General features: G+C 41.5%; 1 protein-coding gene across 6 annotated transcripts in view; it reads left to right on the forward strand.

The window, feature by feature from the left end:
* Positions 1-21,191, forward strand: part of armc8 (armadillo repeat containing 8) — a 113,051-nt gene extending 91,860 nt beyond the window's left edge. For all 6 annotated transcript variants that reach the window (XM_072578892.1, XM_072578893.1, XM_072578890.1 and 3 more), the window contains 4 exons: positions 5,117-5,212; positions 16,690-16,762; positions 17,153-17,246; positions 18,840-21,191. In XM_072578892.1, coding sequence (XP_072434993.1) covers positions 5,117-5,212; positions 16,690-16,762; positions 17,153-17,246; positions 18,840-18,873 — 297 coding nt within the window. In that variant the 3' untranslated portion in view covers positions 18,874-21,191. The remainder of the gene's footprint in view (positions 1-5,116; positions 5,213-16,689; positions 16,763-17,152; positions 17,247-18,839) is intronic.
* Positions 21,192-22,023: the final 832 nt, after the last annotated feature.

Genomic DNA, 22,023 nt, shown 5'->3' on the forward strand with positions numbered 1-22,023 from the left:
TCACACAGCCTGGCTTGATTTCCTATTCAGGACATTGCCCTGCATTATAGGGATAATATTGGGAGATCTCTACAAATTGCTTTATTCTGGATGATAGGTTACACCACAATGATTTCATATAATTTTGAACTAGGCAAATTGGTGCAATCTCTTTCACTTGTCCATAGCCAGTGGTTTGTGATGCTACCACATGCAGAAATGCTGGGTTGAATGCAAAATAACTTTCTTCAGTGTCCACCAGATGGTGTTAATTTACTTCTATATGTTTGATGGCAAAACAGAATTATACATTCAGCCATCAAATGTGTTTGGCTCCATTTTTATAAATGACTTAGTTTTGCTATAAGTAATTGATACAATAATCAGGTTGTGAACAGTTTACAGACTAAAGTATCAGCCATAATGATCAGATGACATAACAAACCCCTTGCTATCACAGCATATTTGGCATGGCTATATAAGAGGAATTTTGGGTGTCAGCGAGAGCAGACCAAATAGAAGAGGAAAAATTGAAATATCAACAAGTTGCACTTATAAAGCATGTTTACTTTAGTAAAGCATCCCAAGGTGTTGCATTATCAAATAAAATTCAGTGCCCAGCTGCAGATGTTGTGATGTTAGACTGCATGACCAAAGCTTTAACCAGAGTTTTTAAGAGCATTTTAAAGGAGGAGCAATGAGAATTTCAGAGTTAAAGCACCTTGTCACCAAAGGTGGAATGATTATAATTGGGGATCCTAAAGTGGCCAGAATTAGATATGGTTAGATTAGGTAAGCGTGGAAGTTTTTAGGCCAGGGCAGGCTTACTAAGATAAGAAAAGCAAGGCAGTTCTTAACTAGGAAGCATTGAATGTCAGTATGCACAGACATGATGGGTGAGTGATATTTGGTATGAGCTTGGTCACAGGAAGCAGAGCAGTGGATTGTGTCAGATTTACAAAGGTAACAATGTGGAAAGAATGCAACAAAATGGTCAGGCATAAAGGTAATTAGAGCATGAATAAAAGTTTTGGTAACATAAATAGAGGTGGAAATAGGTGGTCTTCATGATGCTCTGGATATATAGCTGGAAGCTCATCTCAGTCAAATATGACACCACGATAACGAACAGTCTTGTTTAGCCTCAGACAGTTGCCATGGAGGGGATTGTCACTGTTGGCTAGACAGCAGAGTGGGTTAGTACCTGAAGAATGAGAAGAATTTGGTAATATTAGCTAACATGGAAGCCAGGAAGGGAAATTGAATGATCAGCAGTTTCATGGAAGTAGAGTTGAGTGAGCAAGAGATAGACTTCATGGACAGGGTGAGCTCAGGAGCATGAGCAAAGATGGGGAAAAGAATTTGGGAGATGAGCAATATAAATATTAGAACATGTGCCTTACAGGTAGTTAGGTCCATTGTGCTCATGCGAGAAAGTGACAAGGCAGTTGACTGAATGCTTTTAATTTTAGTAACAAACAAGTTCATGAAGTCCTCACCTATTGATGGATTTGAGAAGGAGAAATGGGTGTAGGGGTTCAAGAAAACAGGTTACAGGAGACAAAAAAAAGGCCAGAGGTTATCTTTACATTCCAGGATGATGGTCGAATAATCAATTATAAAACAAAAGATTGGGCCTAATAATACTTTATGCGATCGAGCCAGCTGTAGTGGTGAATGGCTAGAGCAGTTGTCTGCTGGATCCCTTATGTTTCAGGAACTGGAGCTAAGAGCTGTGCTGGGGTAATAGCACGAAAAAGATTTCTGGTTTTAGTGGGAACTTGCCATAAAAAGTGGGATGAAGGATATGTTTGAGCAGATAGATAATTGCAGAGATGTGATGAATGGAGGGCCAGTTGGGATTTGGAAATTGTAGTTCTAAGTTAATTGAGATTGTTTATTTTCCCCATGGGTGCATGCAGATGGAAGGAATTTTAGAAAGCAGTTGGGTAGAGTTGGAGAGCAATACTAGAAAGTAATCAAAAATGTCCTTTTCTCAGCAATTGTGTTTTGTTGATAGCAAGTTTTAAACTGCCAGTCAGACAATTGTTCATGTAATTAAATTATATTTATGGTAACAGTTGTATCGAGCCTGTCACATTAAAGGGTCTCAATGATGCACACAGTGAAATAGTTATGCTAGTATAACAAGCTATCCTTTTATAGTTATCACTGCCTCCCATGTTTCACTTCAGCCATGCAATGGATGGAACAAATTAGACTTGAGGGACCAAATACTCCAGTGCTCGAAATTTAATGTGTATGTAAAAACAACCTACTCCTATATAGTTATTACAGCTGCCTTTGTATTGCTGCAAAATTATTCTCAATTGGCAATGATGAAGAATCTTTGTTGGAACCTGGGACCTCCACTTCAGTCTGTGTTGAAATTTGCAGTCGAGAGCATGGTGCTGGAAAAACGCAGCAGGTCAGGCAGCATTCGAGGAGCAGGAAAATCGACATTCCTGATGAAGGGCTTATGCCTGAAACATTGATTCTCCTGCTCCGCGGATTCTGCCTGACCTGTGCTTTTCCAATACCACACTCTTTACTCTGATCTACAGCATCTGTGATCCTCACTTTCTACTACTGTGTTGTAATTCGCAGTCAGGCAGTTTGAATAGGTACTGTAAAATTCAGATTGCTTCTTTTGACAAGGAGCCTTAGGGCAAATGGATCAAATTATCCATTTATACATGCTGTAAATAATTGATGGTTATCTAAATTGTATAATCAATGTAATTACATTGTCTTTGTCATTTCCTATTCTAATACTTTAAACACTTTTTTTAAATCTAGGATATCAAAGTAATTCCATCTTTATTGCAGTATCTATTAAGTAGATGTTTGAACTATATTTTATACATGTCGTCAGCAAAAAAATTATTTGTAGTAACTTACTAGGTTAATATTCAGAACTTCAGTTGAGGCATTGAGTGTAAGCTGGCCAATGAATTAATATCACTGTAAACAGATATGAAAGGTCAAGTGTGCTTTTGACCCTTTATAATTTTATGGTAAATATTATTGTCTCGTAAAGGTAAAATAATGTTGATGGCGTGGGTATTCCAAGGAGTAGCATTCTTAGTCAGGTGGCCACTCAGCTCCTTTTGCTTTGCATTCAGACTGCCCTCAGCATTTCTTGCTAGCAATTCTAAGCTCTTCTCCTTCTGAAATGCAGAGTACTTGAAATTCAACAGTTCCCTCAGTGTAGGTGAGTCCAAGAATTGCCAGTAATTTTGGGCGGCATGGTGGCACAGTGGTAACACTGCTGCCTCACAGCGCCAGAGACCTGGGTTCAATTCCCGCATTGGGCAACTGTCTGTGTGGAGTTTGCACGTTCTCCCCGTGTCTGCATGGGTTTCCTCCGGGTGCTCCGGTTTCCTCCCACGGTCCAAAAATGTGCCGGTTAGGTGAATTTGCCATTCTAAATTGCCCGTAGTGTTAGGTGAAGGGGTAAATGTGTGGTAACGGGTCTGGGTGGGTTGCGCTTCGGCAGGTCAGTGTGGACTTGTTGGGCTGAAGGGCCTGTTTCCACACTGTAAGTAATCTAATCTAATCTTAAAAAAAAAGTCAACCATGTCACTTTTTGCAAAGTGGTAAATGCTGTGTTCTGTGATTTAAATGGCAATCACCACTGCCAGCTCCTCTGAAAAGGCAAGTTTGTAAGTTAGTGTGGTTTAGGATGCTCGGCATGTAAGTGATGGATTGCTCATGGAAGTTTGGGCAGGTTTGGGAGACTGTGCAGTCCAGCAGTAGGGAGGTGTTGATCAGCTATGGGCAGGGTGCAAGTTGGAGAATGTTTGTTTGGTTTGTGCCTGGCAGGGCAATGGGTTGTGCGGTCGGGTCAGGTCTGGTGGAAATAGAAGTGGTATGTGGTGAGGAGCAGGGGTGCTTTGGTCCGGCCTCTCTTATGAGAGTGGTTGGTGCTTGTTCAGCTGTGATGGGGTTAGGGATGTGGGCTGGTTGGGGTTTGGTTATCAGGAATCCAGAGTGTGGGAGGGGTTGGGTGAGGTGTTTTTGGAGATGGGGCTGGTGACTTCAAGTGGGTGGAAAGGGGCTGTCAGTTTAGTAGTTACCCAAGACTTAGACTAAGTTTTCTAATCCACTAATTTGCCTCAGTAACTATTAGTTCAGCCGAAGTGGAACACTCCAAATTTTTCTTCATTCATTTCTCTGAGGATTTCAGATGAAGAAGGATGTTCCACTTTCAATTTCTTGAGCAATTCTCATGGAGTTTGGGATTCTGAATGACTCCAATGTGCAACCCCAGTCTGACTGTCTGGGCATTGGAATTTCTGGGTTTAAAATGAATGTTTTATTCTGTGTTTTGGAACAGAAGATAACTAAGCATTTTAATGTTTTTATTGTGCTGTTGGAATGTGGACTTTCTCAGGCCATTTGGATATCACAAGTTGCAGACAATAAGAGGTTTTTACATTGTAATGCAACTTAAAAGCTGCAAGTACAATATAGCTATAACCTAACTTTTTGAGTTCATAGCACAAATCAGCAAGTTAAAAAAATTATACGATTTTGTCATTATTAGGGTAAACTTCATTAGTAGATAATGTCTGGTCTTGTAAGCTCTCTCAAGTGGAGGATTTTCCCTTTTAGTATGACACTTCAGGATGTTAAATTCCAATTATTTGATTATATATAAGTAAAAATTACTGAAATTACATTAACCATAACGCCAACAATACAAGTAATAAATTAAAAAATAGTTTCCACCTGAGAGTGTTTAAAATAAACTTAGTCTTTGTACCTTTCATTGCTGTAAAACGGTGTGTTTTGTAGGAATTTACTTGTGTGCTATTTGACTTGGAAATGCTTCAGGCTAATATGGATACGTGACATGGCAAAGTGTTTGCAGATAAATGCCTCATGTTAGAAAATTATAAATTCATTCCTGTTTATCTATACCATTTTGAAGTGTTTTGAAATAACACATTCTATTAGCTTCAGTAAGCATGCATGATGTCGCAGTGATTCTATTTATATTGTTTCCAATTCAAAACCAGAGTTTTACATAACAATTTTATTTTGAATTTATCTATTTCAATATTAATCCATGACACTTGCAGTAAGTTCTGTATCTGTGCTAATTAACTTTTTTTTAAAATGTGCTATCTAGACATTATGTATACTTGCTAATATAGCAGATGGAACAACGGCAAAAGACCTCATCATGACCAATGATGACATCTTACAAAAAATTAAATACTACATGGTAAGTAAATATTTTTCTTAAACTTCCATAAATTATTAGTTGTTTTTCTGGATATTGATTTTCATTTAATGAAGTAGCTAATAGACCATGGCAGCAAATGAATGTGATCATTATTCTGAGACTAATTGATTCACAGTCTTCTATCAAACCAGGTTGAAAGTGTGGTGCTGTGCACAATGGCTTTGTGTTACAGGAACTGCTGTTTGTGGAAAACCTTATCTGCCGAAGGCAGCAGCTTGTTTATGTGCTTTTGTTACTGCATGTTTAAAGTTGCATTACGAGATGCATAATCCAGCTAAAATTTAATTTACACCAGTAAAATTTTCCAAGCCCAATAAGTTTGTTTTAAACAATTATACAATCCTTGATGTCACTGCCTTTTCGACATATTTACTGTGACTTGAGCTTACCTCATCGAATTTGACAGAACTAGTGAAACATGATGTTTCATCAATTGATGCATAGTTTTGAGGGTTCTATCTTGTCTGTCTTGTAACCAGACTTGCAGGATCATTCTTTATGCAGAGAGAAATTCTTTTTGAGTGCTCAGTTATTAAAATCTGCCAGAAGAAAATGTTACTGGAAGATTCCAGATCTGTAAACTTTTTTTATTGATTTATTTTATCATATCTTGAAGATAAAAGTTGGTGATATTCATGATGGAGCAATTTTTGCAACCTATGTAGATGTCAATAATTTAGACCATAAGATGTAAGTGTAAAGGTAGGCCATGCAGCTCATCAGTCTGCTTCACCTTTCTATGAGATCATGACTGATTTGGTATCCTAAACACCACTTTCTTGCCTGTTTCCTCCAAAACCCTTGATTCATTGCTGATTTAAAACTATCAGTTGCAGCCTTGAATATCCCTAATAATCTAGCCTCATCAGTGCTCTAAGGTTAAGAATTTCACAGATTCACTACACTGAGAGAAGAAATTCCTTCTCATTTCTGTGTTAAATGTGACCCCTTATTCTGAGATTTTGCCCTCTGGTCCTAGACTTTCCCATAAGGGGAAACAATATTTCTGCTTTGACCCTGTTAAGTCCCCAAAGAATTTTTTTTAAAAATTCATTCGCAGGATATAGGTGTCACTGGCTAGGCCAGCAATTAACACCCATCTCTGATTGCCCAGAGGCTGATTAATAGTCTGATTTCTTGAGGTCTGGAGTCATATCCTGGCCAGACAATAGAAGGATGGTATGTCTCCTTCCTTAAAGGATATAAGTGAAGGGTTTTTACGGCAATCAACAGTAGTTACATGATTGCCATTAGGCTAGGTTTTTATTGAATTCAATAGCGGACCCGGAAGCTGGTGTCACGCTAGCTTACCTGGGAAGGTTTTTTCTTATAAAAGCGCGCAGGCGAGGAACCCGAGGCACTACAGGGGTAGAGCCTCCCACCCGCCCTCCTCCTCTAACCTAATAATAAGACCCATTGTGACAAGCAGGTAAGTGCTGCATTTTGCTTGTTTGTTTCTTTAGATCTAGTTTTTAAAGTTTCTCTTTTAGAGGGATGGCAGCGAAGGCAGTGCAATGTTCCTCTTGCAACATGTATGAGGTGAGGGAAGCCATTAGCGTCCCTCCTGATTACACTGGCAAGAAGTACACCCATTTGCAGCTCCTCCAAGACCGTGTTCGGGAACTGGAGCTGGAGTTGGATGAACTGCGGATCATTCGGGAGGCAGAGGTGGTCATAGATCAGAGCTTTAGGGAAGTAGTTACTCCAAAAGTTATAGAGAGATGGGTGACAGTGAGGGGGAGTGGGAGGAAGCAGCCAGTGCAGGGACCCCCTGCGGTCATTCCCCTCAAGAACAAGTATACCGTTTTGGATACTTGTGGGGGGGATGACTTACCAGGGGTAAGCAATGAGGTTCAGGCCTCTGGCACAGAGCCTGTCCCCGTTGCTCAGAAGGGAAGGGTGGAGAAAGGTAGAGCGATAGTTATTGGGGACTCGATAGTGAGGGGCACAGATAGGCGGTTTTGCGGGGACAACAGAGACTCACGATTGGTATGTTGCCTCCCAGGTGCAAGGGTACGTGATGTCTCTGATGGTGTTTTCCGGGTCCTCAAGGGGGAGGGGGAACAGCCCCAGATCGTGGTCCACGTTGGCACCAACGACATAGGTAGGAAGAGGGGTGAGGATGTTAGACAGGCTTTCAGGGAGCTAGGTTGGAAGCTCAGAGCTAGAACGAAAAGAGTCGTCGTCTCTGGTTTGTTACCCGTGCCACGTGATAGAGAATCGAGGAATAGGGAGAGAGAAGAGTTACATGCGTGGCTACAGGGATGGTGCAGGAGGGAGGGATTCCGGTTTCTGGACAACTGGGGTTCTTTCTGGGGAAAGTGGGACCTCTATAAACAGGATGGTCTACACCTGAACCTGAGGGGCACCAGTATCCTTGGGGGGAGGTTTGCTAGTGCTCTTTGGGAGGGTTTAAACTAACTCTGCAGGGTCATGGGAACCTGGACTGTAGCTTTAGGGTACAGGACCTTGAGTGTAGGGAGGTTAGGAACATGGCATCAATCTCGACGGAGGGTGCCTGTAAACAGGAAGGTGGCTTGAAGTGTGTATACTTCAATGCCAAAAGTATAAGAAATAAGGTAGGTGAGCTTGCAGCATGGGTTGGTACCTGGGACTTCGATGTTGTGGCCATTACAGAACAGGGACAGGAACGTGGGTAGAACAGGGACAGGAATGGCTGTTGCAGGTTCCAGGGTTTAAATGTTTTAGTAGGGTCAGAGATGGGGGTAAAAGAGGGGGAGGTGTGGCATTGCTTGTCAAGGATAGTATTACAGCAGTAGAAAGGGTGATGGAGGAAGACTTGCCATCTGAGGTAGTGTGGGCAGAGGTTAGAAATAGGAAAGGTGAGGTCACCCGGTTAGGAGTTTTCTACAGGCCTCCTAATAGTCCGAGAGAAGTAGAGGAAAGTATTGCGAGGATGATTCACGAGAAGAGTGAAAGTAGCAGGGTGGTTGTTATGGGGGACTTTAACTTCCCAGATATTGACTGGGAAAGCTATAGCTCGAGTTCGTTAGATGGGTCGGTGTTTGTCCAATGTGTGCAGGAGGGTTTCCTGACACAATATGTAGACAGGCCAAGAGGTGAGACTATACTGGATTTGGTTCTAGGTAATGAACCAGGCCAGGTGTTAGACTTGGAGGTAGGTGAGCACTTCGGGGGCAGTGACCACAACTCAGTGACTTTTACTCTAGTGATGGAGAGGGATAAGTGTGCACTGCAGGGCAACAGTTATAGCTGGGGGCAGGGAAATTGATGCGGTGAGGCATGACTTAGGATGTGTGGATTGGAAAAATAGGCTTCAAGGGAAGAACACAAATGATATGTGGAGATTGTTCAAGGAACAGCTAATGGGTGTCCTTGATAAGTATGTACCAGTCAGGCAGGGAGTAAAGGGTCTTGTGAGGGAGCCGTGGTTTAATAAGGAATTGGAATCCCTTGTGAAAGGGAAGAGGGCGGCCTATGTAAAGATGAGGCGTGAAGGTTCAGTTGGGGTGATTGAGAGGTATAAGGTAGCCAGGAAGGATCTAAAGAGAGAGCTAAGAGCAGCAAGAAGGGGACATGAAAAGTCCTTAGTTGGTAGGATTAGGAAAAACCCTAAGGCTTTCTATAGGTATGTCAGGAATAAAAGGATGACTAGGGTAGGTATCGGTCCAGTCAAGGATAGTAGTGGGAAGTTGTGTGTAGAGGCGGAGGAGATTGGTGAGACATTAAATCAATACTTTTCGTCAGTATTCACTCAGGAACAGGACACTGTTGCTGATGTGAATATTGAGTCACAAGTGATTAGAATGGATGGCCTTGAGGTACGTAGGGAAGAGGTCTGGGGAATACTGGAAAGGATGAAAATAGATAAGTCCCCTGGGCCTGATGGCATTTATCCTAGGATCCTCTGGGAAGCTAGGGAGGAGATAGCGGAGCCATTGGCCTTGATTTTTATGTTGTCGTTGTCTACGGGAATAGTGCCAGAAGACTGGAGGATAGCGAATGTGGTCCCCTTGTTCAAGAAGGGGAGCAGGGATAGCCCGAGTAACTATAGGCCAGTGAGTCTCACTTCTGTTGTGGGCAAAGTCTTAGAGAATTGTAAGGGATAGGATTTATGAACATCTGGATAGGAATAATGTGATCAAGGATAGTCAGCATGGTTTTGTGAAGGGCAGGTCGTGCCTCACAAACCTTATTGAATTCTTTGAGAAGGTGACCAAGGAAGTGGACGAGGGTAAAGCAGTAGATGTGGTGTATATGGATTTTAGCAAGGCGTTCGATAAGGTACCCCATGGTAGGCTACTGCAAAAATTATGGAGGTATGGCATTGAGGGTGCATTAGAGATTTGGATTAGGAATTGGCTGGCTGGAAGGAGACAGAGGGTAGTAGTTGATGGTATAGGTTCATCTTGGAGCGCAGTTACTAGCGGTGTTCCACAAGGATCTGTTTTGGGACCATTGCTGTTTGTCATTTTTATAAATGACCTGGAGGAGGGGCTTGAAGGCTGGGTGAGCAAGTTTGCGGATGACACGAAAGTCGGTGGAGTTGTGGACAGCTAAGAAGAATGTGGCAGGTTACAGCATGATATAGATAAGTTGCAGAGCTGGGCAGTAAGGTGGCAAATGGAATTCAATGTAGCTAAGTGTGAAGTCATTCACTTTGGTAGGAGTAACAACAAGATGGATTACTGGGCTAATGGTAGACTACTTGGTAGTGTGGATGAGCAGAGGGATCTTGGTGTCCATGTACACAGATCTCTCAAAGTTGCCACCCAGGTAAATAGTGCTGTGAAGAAGGCATATGGTGTACTGGGCTTTGTTGGTAGAGGAATTGAGTTCCGGAGTCCTGAGGTCATGTTGCAGTTGTATAAGACTCTGGTGCGGCCTCATCTGGAGTATTGTGTGCAGTTTTGGTCGCCATACTATAGGAAGGATGTGGAGGCATTGGAACGAGTGCAGAGGAGGTTTACCAGGATGTTGCCTGGCATGGTAGGAAGATCGTATGAGGAAAGGCTGAGGCACTTGGGACTTTTCTCATTGGAGAAAAGAAGGTTATGGGGAGATTTGATAGAGGTGTACAAGATGATTAGGGGTTTAGATAGGGTTGACAGAACCTTTTTCCGCATATGGAGTCAGCTGTTACTAGGGGACACAGCTTTAAATTAAGGGGTGGTAGGTATAGGACAGATGTTAGGGGTAGATTCTTTACTCAGCGAGTCGTGAGTTCATGGAATGCCCTGCCAGTAGCAGTGGTGGACTCTCCCTCTTTATGGTCATTGAAGCGGGCATTGGACAAGCATATGGAGGTTATTGGGCTAGTGTAGGTTAGGTAGGCTTCAGTTGGCGCAACATTGAGGGCCGAAGGGCCTGTACTGCGCTGTATTTTTCTATGTTCTATGTTCTATTACATCATCTGCTATAGTGGGATTTGAACCCATAGTCACAGAACATTAGCCTGGGCTTCTGGATTGCCAGTCCAGTGGCATTACCTCAATGCCATTGCCTTTGCAATGTTTGCCTTTCCTTCTTTATTCCATTGTGTACAGGCCCAACCTACTCCACCTCTTCTCCTAAGACAGTCTCTCCATACCTAGTGTTAGCCTAATCAGTACAGTATTAGATAAAGGGCTTAAAATTGTTCCCAGTATTCCAGCTATGGTCTAACTAGTCTTTAATAGTTTTAACAAAACCTCCGTACTTTTATATTCTGTTTCCTTTCAAATAAAGACCATCATTCCATTTGCCTTTTATATAACCCATTGAACTTGGATTTCTTGCTCTTTCTATTTCATGCATGAGGATCCCTGAAACCCTCTCTTCTGTATCTTTCTGCAGCCTTTATTGAATTAAATAATTTTTAGTTCCTGTATTCTTACTGTCAAAATGCAGAACCTTACATTTTCCCACATTATATTCCATCTGTCTGTTTTCTGCACACTCATTTAACTTGTATATCTCTCTCTGCGTCATCCTCACCTCTTGCCTTCCCACCTATTTTTGTGTCATCTGCAAACTTGACTATAGTGCATTCTCAGGTGTGTAGTGCAGGTCTGTAATTTCCTGATTTCTCTCTCCCTGTCACCTTGAATGATGGGTGACACTTAGTACTTTCAATCTGCAGAACCATTCTGAAATCTATAAAATTTTGAAATATGATCACCAGTGCATTCACTATAGCTATGATTTTCAAAATTCTAGAATACAAACTCCCAAGTATTTATCAGTCTTTGGTCCCATTAATTTCTCCAGTGCAACCTTCTGACTGATTCCTTTCAATTTGTACTTCTCCCTAGCCTCTTGGATCTTTAAGACTGGAGATTGTTTGCATACTCCCCTTCTGTGAAGACAAACACTGTTATGACCTGACCCTGGGTCCCAAATTTGTTAATAGTTTTGGCTGGGGTACCCCATATGATTATTGTCTTGAGTGAGGAGAGACAAACTCTCTCCCCTTCTCAATTTAAGCGCTCACTTGATGGTCGCAACAACTGGTTGATTTTAAAAAGCATCTCTTCCCTCCTGGATACCTTTTCCCAATCCAAATGTGCTTACGTTTCAAAGGGGCAATATTTTAACAGGCTTTCTTGAGTTAAAGTAAGTGTGAGTTAAACACACAGTTATAGATTTGAAATGTGAATTGAATCGAAAGATGACAGTTAAAAAGATGTATCAGTTAGCATCTGGGTTCTGTGAGTGTTGCAGCCATTAAATTGGATTATACTGGTAGTCCTGATTTTGGTAATGGAGCAGTTAATTTCAAGATTCTGGGCTCTGCAAGTCAGCTGAAAAGCTTTTGTCTCCCCTTTCCTTTTTGGTAGTGACTTTATTGGCATAGCTAGCATTCAGTGTTCAGAGAGAGAGAATCTTTCTTTATATACAAGAGTGGCTAATATCTGTCCTCAAGCTGTAACCTTCGCATCTTGCTAATCCATATTAGCACATCAGTCCACTGACACATTGGTTGCAGTTGGTTTTAACCCCTTCTTTTTGTATATTCCTGTAAGGGTAAAACACAAATGTGCCTGCTGTTTGCAACAATGCCCTCTGAAGATTGGAGATTGCTTTCTGCTGATAGGAATAGTCATCTCAGTCCGTTTTGTTTGAATTTCATCTTTGAAGTTTTTGTTTGAAGTTTCGTTGGCAACTTTATTTGATGTGACGTTCCAAGTTCCTTTCAAGGCTTTGCCTCATGGCCACTGAATTTACATTTACAGTAATCTTTTAGCTGTTTGTCATCTTTCAAGCAACACACATTGTAATTAAAAGTTTAATTTGTCCATAAGAAACCTGGAGTTATGATCTATTGTCATGATAACACAAAATAGTCATTTTACGTTTGTGCCACTTCTGTAGTTCCTACTATAAACTTTCTTGACTCTGTCTGTAATAGGCTCACAGTCATCTTTGCCAAACATTTCCTTTATACCTACCAATAGAATCTTTTTATAGTCTGTTCCTTTTTTTTTGCAAGTTTACACACGCATTGTATTCTGTGGTATTTTCCTCCAAGAGGAGAAAGTTGTGAGGCGATTTGATGTTTTCAAAATCATAAGAGGCTTGGCAGAGTTAGAAGAGACAAACTGTTCCACCTCATAGTAGGACTGTGAACCAGAGGATGCAAATATAAATTAATTTGAAAAAGCAGCAAACATGATGTAAAATGACTCTTTTTCATACTTGAGGTTTGGGGTATAGTTCTGAGAAGTATGGTGGAAACAAGTTTAGTTGAGGCGTTCATGAGGACATTGGACGATTATTAAATCTGAAGGATATTCAGGGTTATGAGGGAATGGCATTGAGTCGGTGCAGACAAGCGAGACCAATTAGATTTATCCTATGCTATAATCAGTTTCTTGATTCTCCATTGTTGTAATCTAAAACCCTCCAGTGCTCAGTTTGCTTCGATATTGTACAATCCTTAATTTCCTTTGTTACTCACGGTTTGACTGACTTTTATTTAGGTTAAAAATTTACCTGGACCATCTCTGACACGTCCCTCCCCTTCCTGGACCTCTCCATCTCCATTAATGACTACCGACTTGACACTGACAACTTCCACAAACCCACCGACTCCCACAGCTACCTGGATTACACCTCTTCCCACCCTACCTCTTGCAAAAATGCCATCCCGTATTGCCAATTCCTCTGCCTCTGCCGGATCTGCTCCCAGGTGGACCAGTTCCACCACAGAACACACCAGATGGCCTCCTCCTTTAGAGACTGCAATTTCCCTTCCCACGTGGTTAAAGATGCCCTCCAACGCATCTCGTCTACATCCCGCACCTCTGCCCTCAGACCCCACCCCTCCAACCGTAACAAGGACAGAACGCCCCTGGTGCTCACCTTCCACCCTACCAACCTTCGCATAAACCAAATCATCCGCCGATATTCTGCCACCTCCAAACAGACCCCACTACCAGGGATATATTTCCCTCCCCACCCCTTTCTGCCTTCCACAAAGACCGTTCTCTCCGCGACTACCTGGTCAGGTCCACGCCCCCAAACAACCCACCCTCCAATCCTGGCACTTTCCCCTGCCACCGCAGGAACTGTAAAACCTGCGCCCACACCTCCTCCCTCACCTCTATCCAAGGCCCTAAAGGAGCCTTCCACATCCATCAAAGTTTTGCTTGAACATCCACTAATATCATTTATTGTATCCATTGCTCCCGATGTGGTCTCCTCTACATCGGGGAGACTGGGCGCCTCCTAGCAGAGCGCTTTAGGGAACATCTCCGGGACACCCGCACCAATCAACCACACCGCCCCGTGGCCCAACATTTCAACTCCCCCTCCCACTCTGTTGAGGACATGGAGGTCCTGGGCCTCCTTCACCGCTGCTCCCTCACCACCAGACGCCTGGAGGAAGAATGCCTCATCTTCCGCCTAGGAACGCTTCAACCCCAGGGCATCAATGTGGACTTCAACAGTTTCCTCATTTCCCCTTCCCCTACCTCACCCTAGTTCTAAACTTCCAGCTCAGTAACTGTTCCCATAACTTGTCCGGATTTGTCCTACCTGCCTATCTTCTTTTCCACCTATCCACTCCACCCTCTCTTCCTTGACCTATCACCTTCATCCCCTCCCCCACTCACCCACTCACCCATTGTATTCTATGATACTTTCTCCCCACCCCCACCCTCCTCTAGCTTATCTCTCCATGCTTTAGGCTCACTGCCTTTATTCCTGATGAAGGGCTTTTGCCCAAAACGTCGATTTCGAAGCTACTTGGATGCTGCCTGAACTGCTGTGCTCTTCCAGCACCACTAATCCATGACTTTTATTTCGGGTTATGTGACTTGAAGGGATGTATAGTTGCTGACAGCTATGTTGCTGTAAAATAAGTCATAATTTTTTCTATTCCATTCTAATGGTAGTTAAAACAAAAACTATCTCTTCCTCTGAATAGTACATCAGGAACTATTTCTCATCTGTCTGGGTCTTCTGTCTGACTGTCTATCTCCAGCAAGACAATCTGCTCCTCTTCTGAGCAAAGGTGTGAAAACTGGCGCTTGTGTTTCTACGGGTTTTGATCTGGGCCTCTGTCCCCATAACATCCTTATCTCATGGGGCTGTCTCTCAGCAGAGTCCTGTGTGTTGTCACAAATCCTATTCTAGGACAATGTGTTTTTGCTTTTAACTTCACAGCATTCCCTCCCTGAGGCAGGTGCGCAGTGGCTCAGTGATTGGCATTCCAGTCTCACAGTGCCAGGGACATGGGTTTAATTCCAACCTCGGGTGACTGACTGTGTGGAGTTTGTACATTCTTCCCTTGACTGCATGGCTTTTCAGGTGCCCTGGTTTCCCCCTACAGTTCAAAGCTGTGCAGGTTAGGTGTTTTGGCTATGCTGAATTGCCTGGAGTGTCTAGGGATATGTTGGCTAGGTGGGTTAGCCATAGGAAATGTAGACTTACAGGGTTTGGTTCGGGGGTGGGTCTGGTTGGAATGCTTTTCAGAGAGTTGGTGTGGACTTGATGGGTTGAATGGCCTGCTTCCACACTGTAGGGATTCAAAGTTTTTTTTCGATTAGATTAGATTGCTTATAGTGTGGAAACAGGCCCTTCGGCCCAACAAGTCCACACCGACCTGCCGAAGCTCAACCCACCCAGACCCATTCCCCTACATTTACCCCTTCACCTAACACTACAGGCAATTTAGCATGGCCAATTCACCTAACCTGCACATTTTTGGATTGAGAGAGGAAACCGGAGCACCTGGAGGAAACCCACACAGACACTGGGAGAACGTGCAAACTCCACACAGAGAGTCACCTGAGGTGGGAATTGAACCCGGGTCTCTGGCGCTGTGAGGCAGCAGTGCTAACCACTGTGTCACCGAGCCGCCCAATGCCCTTTGTGCTCCAGCTTGAATACATCTGTATAAATATGGTTCAGTGTCATACTCTGCAGGAACTTGCAGGGCATAGGGTTGGATTTCTCTACTGTCTTCCATTGAGAATCCTGATTGTTATTTTTTGTAGGTGCCTGGCTGTTCAAACCAGCTATGTCTAAGCATTGGTTAAGCATACAGTGCTTTTAAATTCGAAGTTTAAAGTCTACAAAATAATTTAAAGAGAATCTGTGCAATGTCACCTAACTATTGGCAAAATGGTTGCTCTGGAGCTTTTCATATCAACTTCTGAAAAGTGCAGTAGGCAAGAGGCAAGGTTGACATTTGGGAATTAGTCTTGTGCAACAATAGGAACATCTGACTCACCTAACTGTTTGCTGTAGTTCAATATGATTCTTTTAATCTGGGATGTGTACTCCATATGTAAAATCTGAATAATTAAACTTAACTTGTAAATCTACTTAATTAGTTTAAAAAAAAAGTTTGTATCAATGATGTATTCAAAATTAGCATTCCCACTGTGTGCCAATCCTGTTGACTTTCCACAGCCTTCCAATGATGTGCAGGTTAGATGGATTGGCCATGGGAAATTCATGAGGGGTGGGGTGTTGTTGAGTTGGGGGAAGTGGACAATGTGGGTGGGTCATCTAGGTGGTCTGGGACAGTGTGGTGGGGTTGGTCTGGTTGGGCTGTTCTTTTGGAGGGTTGTTGTGGTCTCAATGGTCCAAATGGCCTCCTTCCATGCTATGGATTCTATGATTGCCTTTTCTTAGCAAAAACCGGCTTGAGCCCCCTTGACAGAGCTGCCAAATTTCAGATTTGCTTCAATTGGTTAATTTCTCCAGTTAACATAATGCTACTGAGGCACGACAATGGATGTTTATATTGGTCAGGCATCCTGTATGATGGAAGCAACCAGACTTAAATTCACCCCAAATGACAAGGTGTTCAATGTTCTTCAGTATTTGCACTACGTCAGCATACATCTGGTTTTTACTTAAGGAGAAGGGAATGTTGAATGTTCATTGAGATGTTTAACTGGCTGAGGAGCTTGCTAGCAATCAATACATTTTGTCTCATTTTACTCTTTATATCCGTAATATTTGGAATACTTATATTTCAGGGTCATTCAAATGTAAAACTCCAGTTAGCTGCTACCTTTTGTATATCTAATCTCATATGGAGTGAAGAAGAAGGTAAGGCCATTACAGTTTAGGCAATTATTTTCTTGCAAGTTGAATACTATTTCAGATTCTTTTTCTTTTAAAACATAAAATGATAACCTTTGCTAATTATTAACCTTTATGTTTACTTTCTATTTCACAAATTGTCTACACTTTAATATTAACGAAAGCCAAAATCCTGGGATTACTTCCTTATAGCACGTCAAGTGTTTCTGTATCCCAGAGCAGCGATGGTTTATTAGGGCACCTCCAAAAGGAAATAAAAGATCAGAGACTTTGATGACTTGTTTCATTCTTATAGTGTAAAATATAGATGTTATTTTCATACAAAGCGCTATATTTGTGCTGGGCAGTGATAAATAACCAATGATTACAAAGAGTTCATTTGTATTTTGTTCTTAGGTTCTCATGAGCGTCAAGGTAAACTCAGAGAGCTGGGAATAGTAGATATTTTACATAAATTAGTTCAGTCTACAGATCCCAATCTTTGCGACAAGTAAGTGTTAAGTCTTCATTTGAATACCTTCTGTTCTTTTAATAAAATCAAAATGTTAAGTCATATGTAGCATAAATTAATGTGGTCAGTCCTTGAGTAATGTATGACATTCAGAAACAGTACAATGTTTGCAGTTTTGTGTGTGTTACAATGCAAACTTTAGTAGCATAATAGTGGAATTAATAAGAGTTAAAAAGATTAAACCTCCACCAAGAACACATTTCCTGGATGAATTTTAAATCTAGTTATCTTGCAAAGAGAAAGAGGATTTCTCAACTTTGGGTTAGCATTGTTAGGTGAATCCTACTGTGCTTCAATCCATATACAACCCTTCTGAATTCATTCTTGATTTTTGTTTTCATTGTTTTTGTTTTCTGTCTGATGCAATGCTGAAGATCTCAGCTTTATTTAAAGTATTCATTTGTATAAAGTGTCTGCATGGTAATTGGTTTTGTAATTTATTAACAGTAATCTGGAGCATTAAATCAATACTGACCTTACGTAGACAGTTTAGGCCAGATTTTTCAGTGAGTGGCAAATTCATGTAAATTGCCAGACCAACTCTATTTTTAATAAAAGCAGGGAGCTCCAGGTTTCTGGGAAGAGATGACACTCGAGTGTCCCTCAGAAATGTGAAAGGATACTTCCATTCTGACAGCTCTATTGTAGTGTAGCCCTCCTTTCACCACAATCAGCTGCAGTAATCTGAAATTTAAACATCCAGTCAGCCTCTTTACTGGTGTCACAAAGTAAGTGTGATGCTAGGATGCGCAGAGGGCAGGGTGTCAGGTAAATGGGTGTTGGCTGGGAAGAGGGTAGGGTGCCAGGTGGCAGGATGCCAGATAGGAAAGCTGTTGGGAGCCAAGTGACTCAGTAGGGTACCATCTGGCGTGGGAGTACAGTACAAGGGGCAAGTAAGTGTTTGGGAGGGGCTGGAAAATTGGGTTGAGGAGTGCTGCTGTGTGGGTGAGGGGGTGTGTGTGTGGGGAGGGGGGGCGCAGAATGTGTGGGGGGGTGGGGGTGGTAAGTGGTGAGGTTGTTCCTGGTCTGGAAGGCAGAGGAGAATGGATGGTTAGGTCCTGAAGTAGATGTGTTGGGATAGATAGGCAGGGTTCAAGGGCAGTCGGAAGTTGGGTTGGGTCCCTGATTAGATGGGGATAAGGTGTGATGGCTTCCTATGAAATGTTGACCCAGGGTCTGAGGTTTGAGAGTGACAGGAGTATGGAGTCTATTTAATAGTTTCTCAAGAGTTAGACTATGCATTTATTGGTTTAAATTTTCCTGAGCAGGTATTTCACCCAATTTCATCAGTGTTGTCCACAGTCTCTGATTTTCACGGTGACTTCCATAGAATTCCAGATATAGTGGTATTTGCCTGAGGAAAATTTCAATTTCCTGGGGAATTCCTTCGGAGTCCCTTATGATGAGTATTCTGCAGGGTCTTCATGTACAACTGCCATCTTCACTGGAAGAACTGTTTGATTGCCCAGTGAAAAATCTGCCCATATTTCTTTTGCTGTTCTGAAAAAAACTGAACTGAGCAATGACTACCATTGAAAACATTGAAAAAAAAAATTTCTGAATTTGTTACAGGGCAAAAACAGCGCTGCAGCAATTTCTATCCTGAGTAAACAACCTGCTGGGGTCTCATCCGAAGCTCGAAATGGACAGAAGGCAGAAGGTTCAATGGAAAGCTTGCCCCTGACCCTTTTTTGTTTGCACAAGTCACCTTGGACTGCAGTTGTGTGCAGTGATTCATGAAGAAATGTTAGTCATTCAGGAAGAACAAACAGACAATGCAGTGGAGAAAGAGGTTCAGTCTCAGTGTGACAACTTCCACAACTACTTAGAGAACAATTGGTTTACCCCCTTTTGAGTCAGAAAGAAAATCAACACTTGCTGCAGCTATTTTGTGTGAGATTGGTTACTTCCTGTTTTTTTTTAAAAAGTGTTTTCTACAGATTTCCTGGGTGCAGTACTGCTTGCTGAATAAAGGTTGTACTTAGTCTAAAGAATTTACTTATACACAACATCCTGAAGAGAATGTAATATTTAAACAAAAGTGTGGGGAAAAATATAATTTTGATTGCAAGCTCTATGGAGTGTGTAAAATATTGTATGTATTTGATGAACTACAGTTATTTGTGTTTACTTTGGAACTGCATCTGTTTATAGGCCCACACAGTTAGAAATCAATTATTTAATGCAACCTTCCATAACCCCCAAAAGATATTCCTGAGAAAGGAGAATATGGTTATTAACTTCCACAAAAGACCCAGGTGCAGTTCAACTCAGGGACAGGTAATGAAGGAATCCCCTCACTCATCCTCTTTGACGCGAGGTAGTAGTGCTTGTTCGACATGTTACAGTTCTGTTGTTGGAGAACATAATTATAACATGTGAGCAGGTTCGAATGGATTGAATACTGGTGATCTTGTCCAATGAGCAGTAGGCTTGATCTCACTGCTTCTGCCTATATACTTACTTGCACAGTTGTGGAATATTTGGTACTTAGGAGACGGTAAGGCGTAGAGCTGTTGAAAAGTTAATAATGTCAATCACTTTAAGGAAACTCCAGCCATATTGGAGGCATTATCTGAGGTGATGAATCCGATATCTAGAGTTAAGACAGAGTATATTGACACTCATGACCCTTGAGCTGCATGTATGATATTTCTGATATTGTAGCTGCATAAAGATTATACATCTTCCACACAAATGGGTGTTGCTGCATAAATGACTTGTGTAACCACCTATACCAACCCTGCCTTTTGCACACTGTTTGGTGTGCCATGGCTGGAGTTAAAAATGCCACTGTTGGTGTGTGAACTTTTTATCTTGCACTGTTGCCCCTTGTCTTTATGAATGCATAAGAATGATAGCTAATATTTGCATCCACTAGAGTGCTCTCATCTCCAGTTAAAAATATAAACTGCACTGCGTATTTTAGATGACCATTTAAAAGAACCTTATCTGAATTCAATACTTAAAATTTGTGTAGGCCAATTGAAAAGAATGCAGTTCTTTTTATTTTCGTAGCATTTTCATTTTAATTGGAATTATCGAGCTTGCACAAATTGCTGTCATGTGATAGCTCTGGTTTATTCTGTTGCTTTTGCTTTTGATGCTTACAACTTTCTTCAAATGTTAGCTCATGAATTTTTAGCACCTGTCTCATTTTACGCTGTTGCAGAAGGTTTGTTGGTATTTGTACACAACTGGGATTAACACAGCGATATGAAAAGGGGTTTCCATTCTGGTTCTTGACAAATAAAAAAGAAAGCAAGTTTTGTAAGGATTTGCGATGAAATTTCCAGTATTCATGTTTGTGTTGTCTTGGTTGCTGCATGTGTCAGGGCCTGGCTGCAGGAAACCATTACCATTATTTTGGCAGGTACTTTTTTGGAGCAAAATGTACTGTGCAGAAATATGGATGGAAAATGTAAGCAAAGTAATCAAAGGCTGAAATAATTTAAGTATGAAGGGTTTGAACATGGAACAAATTCTAAAAATATCTGAAGAACGCTTTTCAAAACAAAAAGGTTGTGACCACTACATTTTAAGTACACTCCTCCCAATGGATTATTTTGATTACATTGCAGTTTAAACTGATCTTGCTCAGTTTTTTTTTGTACATACCTGCAGCTGATTTGAATAGGTTTCTGCTTTTATACACAAGTATTTTAGCAGCATTGTCTGTGTAATATATTGCGAAGAGACTATCACATTTTTCTGATGTAATTTTAAGCTCTGCTGACAGAAGTCAATTAAATAAAGTGTGGCTTCTTAGGCTGTTTTATATAACACTGGTTATGAAATTTTAGTTATGTCCTATAATTAACAAGGGTCTATTGTGAAAACAGTATAATGTACTCACATGGTGTCTGTGCAGGAAATTTATATTTTCTTATTAAAAATGATTTTCAGTTAACCTATTGTACAGAATCCAAAGACTTACTTTCCTCAAGAACTTCTCCTGCTGTTTATAAATCTTAAAGAAAATCCATAAACTATCTGCCTTTGGCACGCCATAACTGTTCTTGCAGAGAATATGACTTACCTAGTGTCACAAATCAGAAGAATTTCTGGGAACATCCCAGTAAATGTTTCTTTCCATTGTACTGAATCATATGGATCAAGAAAGTCCTTGGCTCAATTCTCAGCCCATATTGATTTGTCTATCTGTCAGAAATGATTGATCCTTGTAAGGAAGGTCAGAGAAGTGATCTGAAGTTCCTGCTCTGGTTGCTACCTGCTAGAAAATGTAGAGGTAAATGCGAAGTGATTTTTCTCATTTTTCAACTTTGCTAGAACTTGCTATGCAGTGTCATGTTAAAAAGAATGGCTTGTTAGATCTTTTTAGGTTGGCACCAATGACGACCACAATTTTTTTTTAATGAAAGCAGTTTTAAAAAAAAAAGAAGGTGGGGGAGAGTTTGAGAAAGCAACCTCTGGTAGTGAAACACAGGGAAGAGGAGGGGCATGCTTGTGGGTTACTGTATGTTCATAATTCCCATCTGCAAGTTGCTGCTTCAATGTGCCTTTACAACTATACAGTACTTATTGAGGGGTTAGATAATTGCACTGGCTGGGAATGTACCATATCTTGGTTATTCAAATTTTCCTTATTTTTTAAAAAAAAGGGAGCTGTGGATTTAGGCTCTGTTGAGAAGAGAAGGCAGGATGTGCAAGCTGTTTTCAAGACAGATATTGAGGGATAAAGGAGAAATGAGATGAGCAAAGGATGGTGAGCGAACAAGTAAATCTCAGCATCAAT

The sequence above is a fragment of the Chiloscyllium punctatum genome, chromosome 10 (genome assembly GCF_047496795.1).
Source record: "Chiloscyllium punctatum isolate Juve2018m chromosome 10, sChiPun1.3, whole genome shotgun sequence".
Taxonomy (NCBI): Eukaryota; Metazoa; Chordata; class Chondrichthyes; order Orectolobiformes; family Hemiscylliidae; genus Chiloscyllium; species Chiloscyllium punctatum.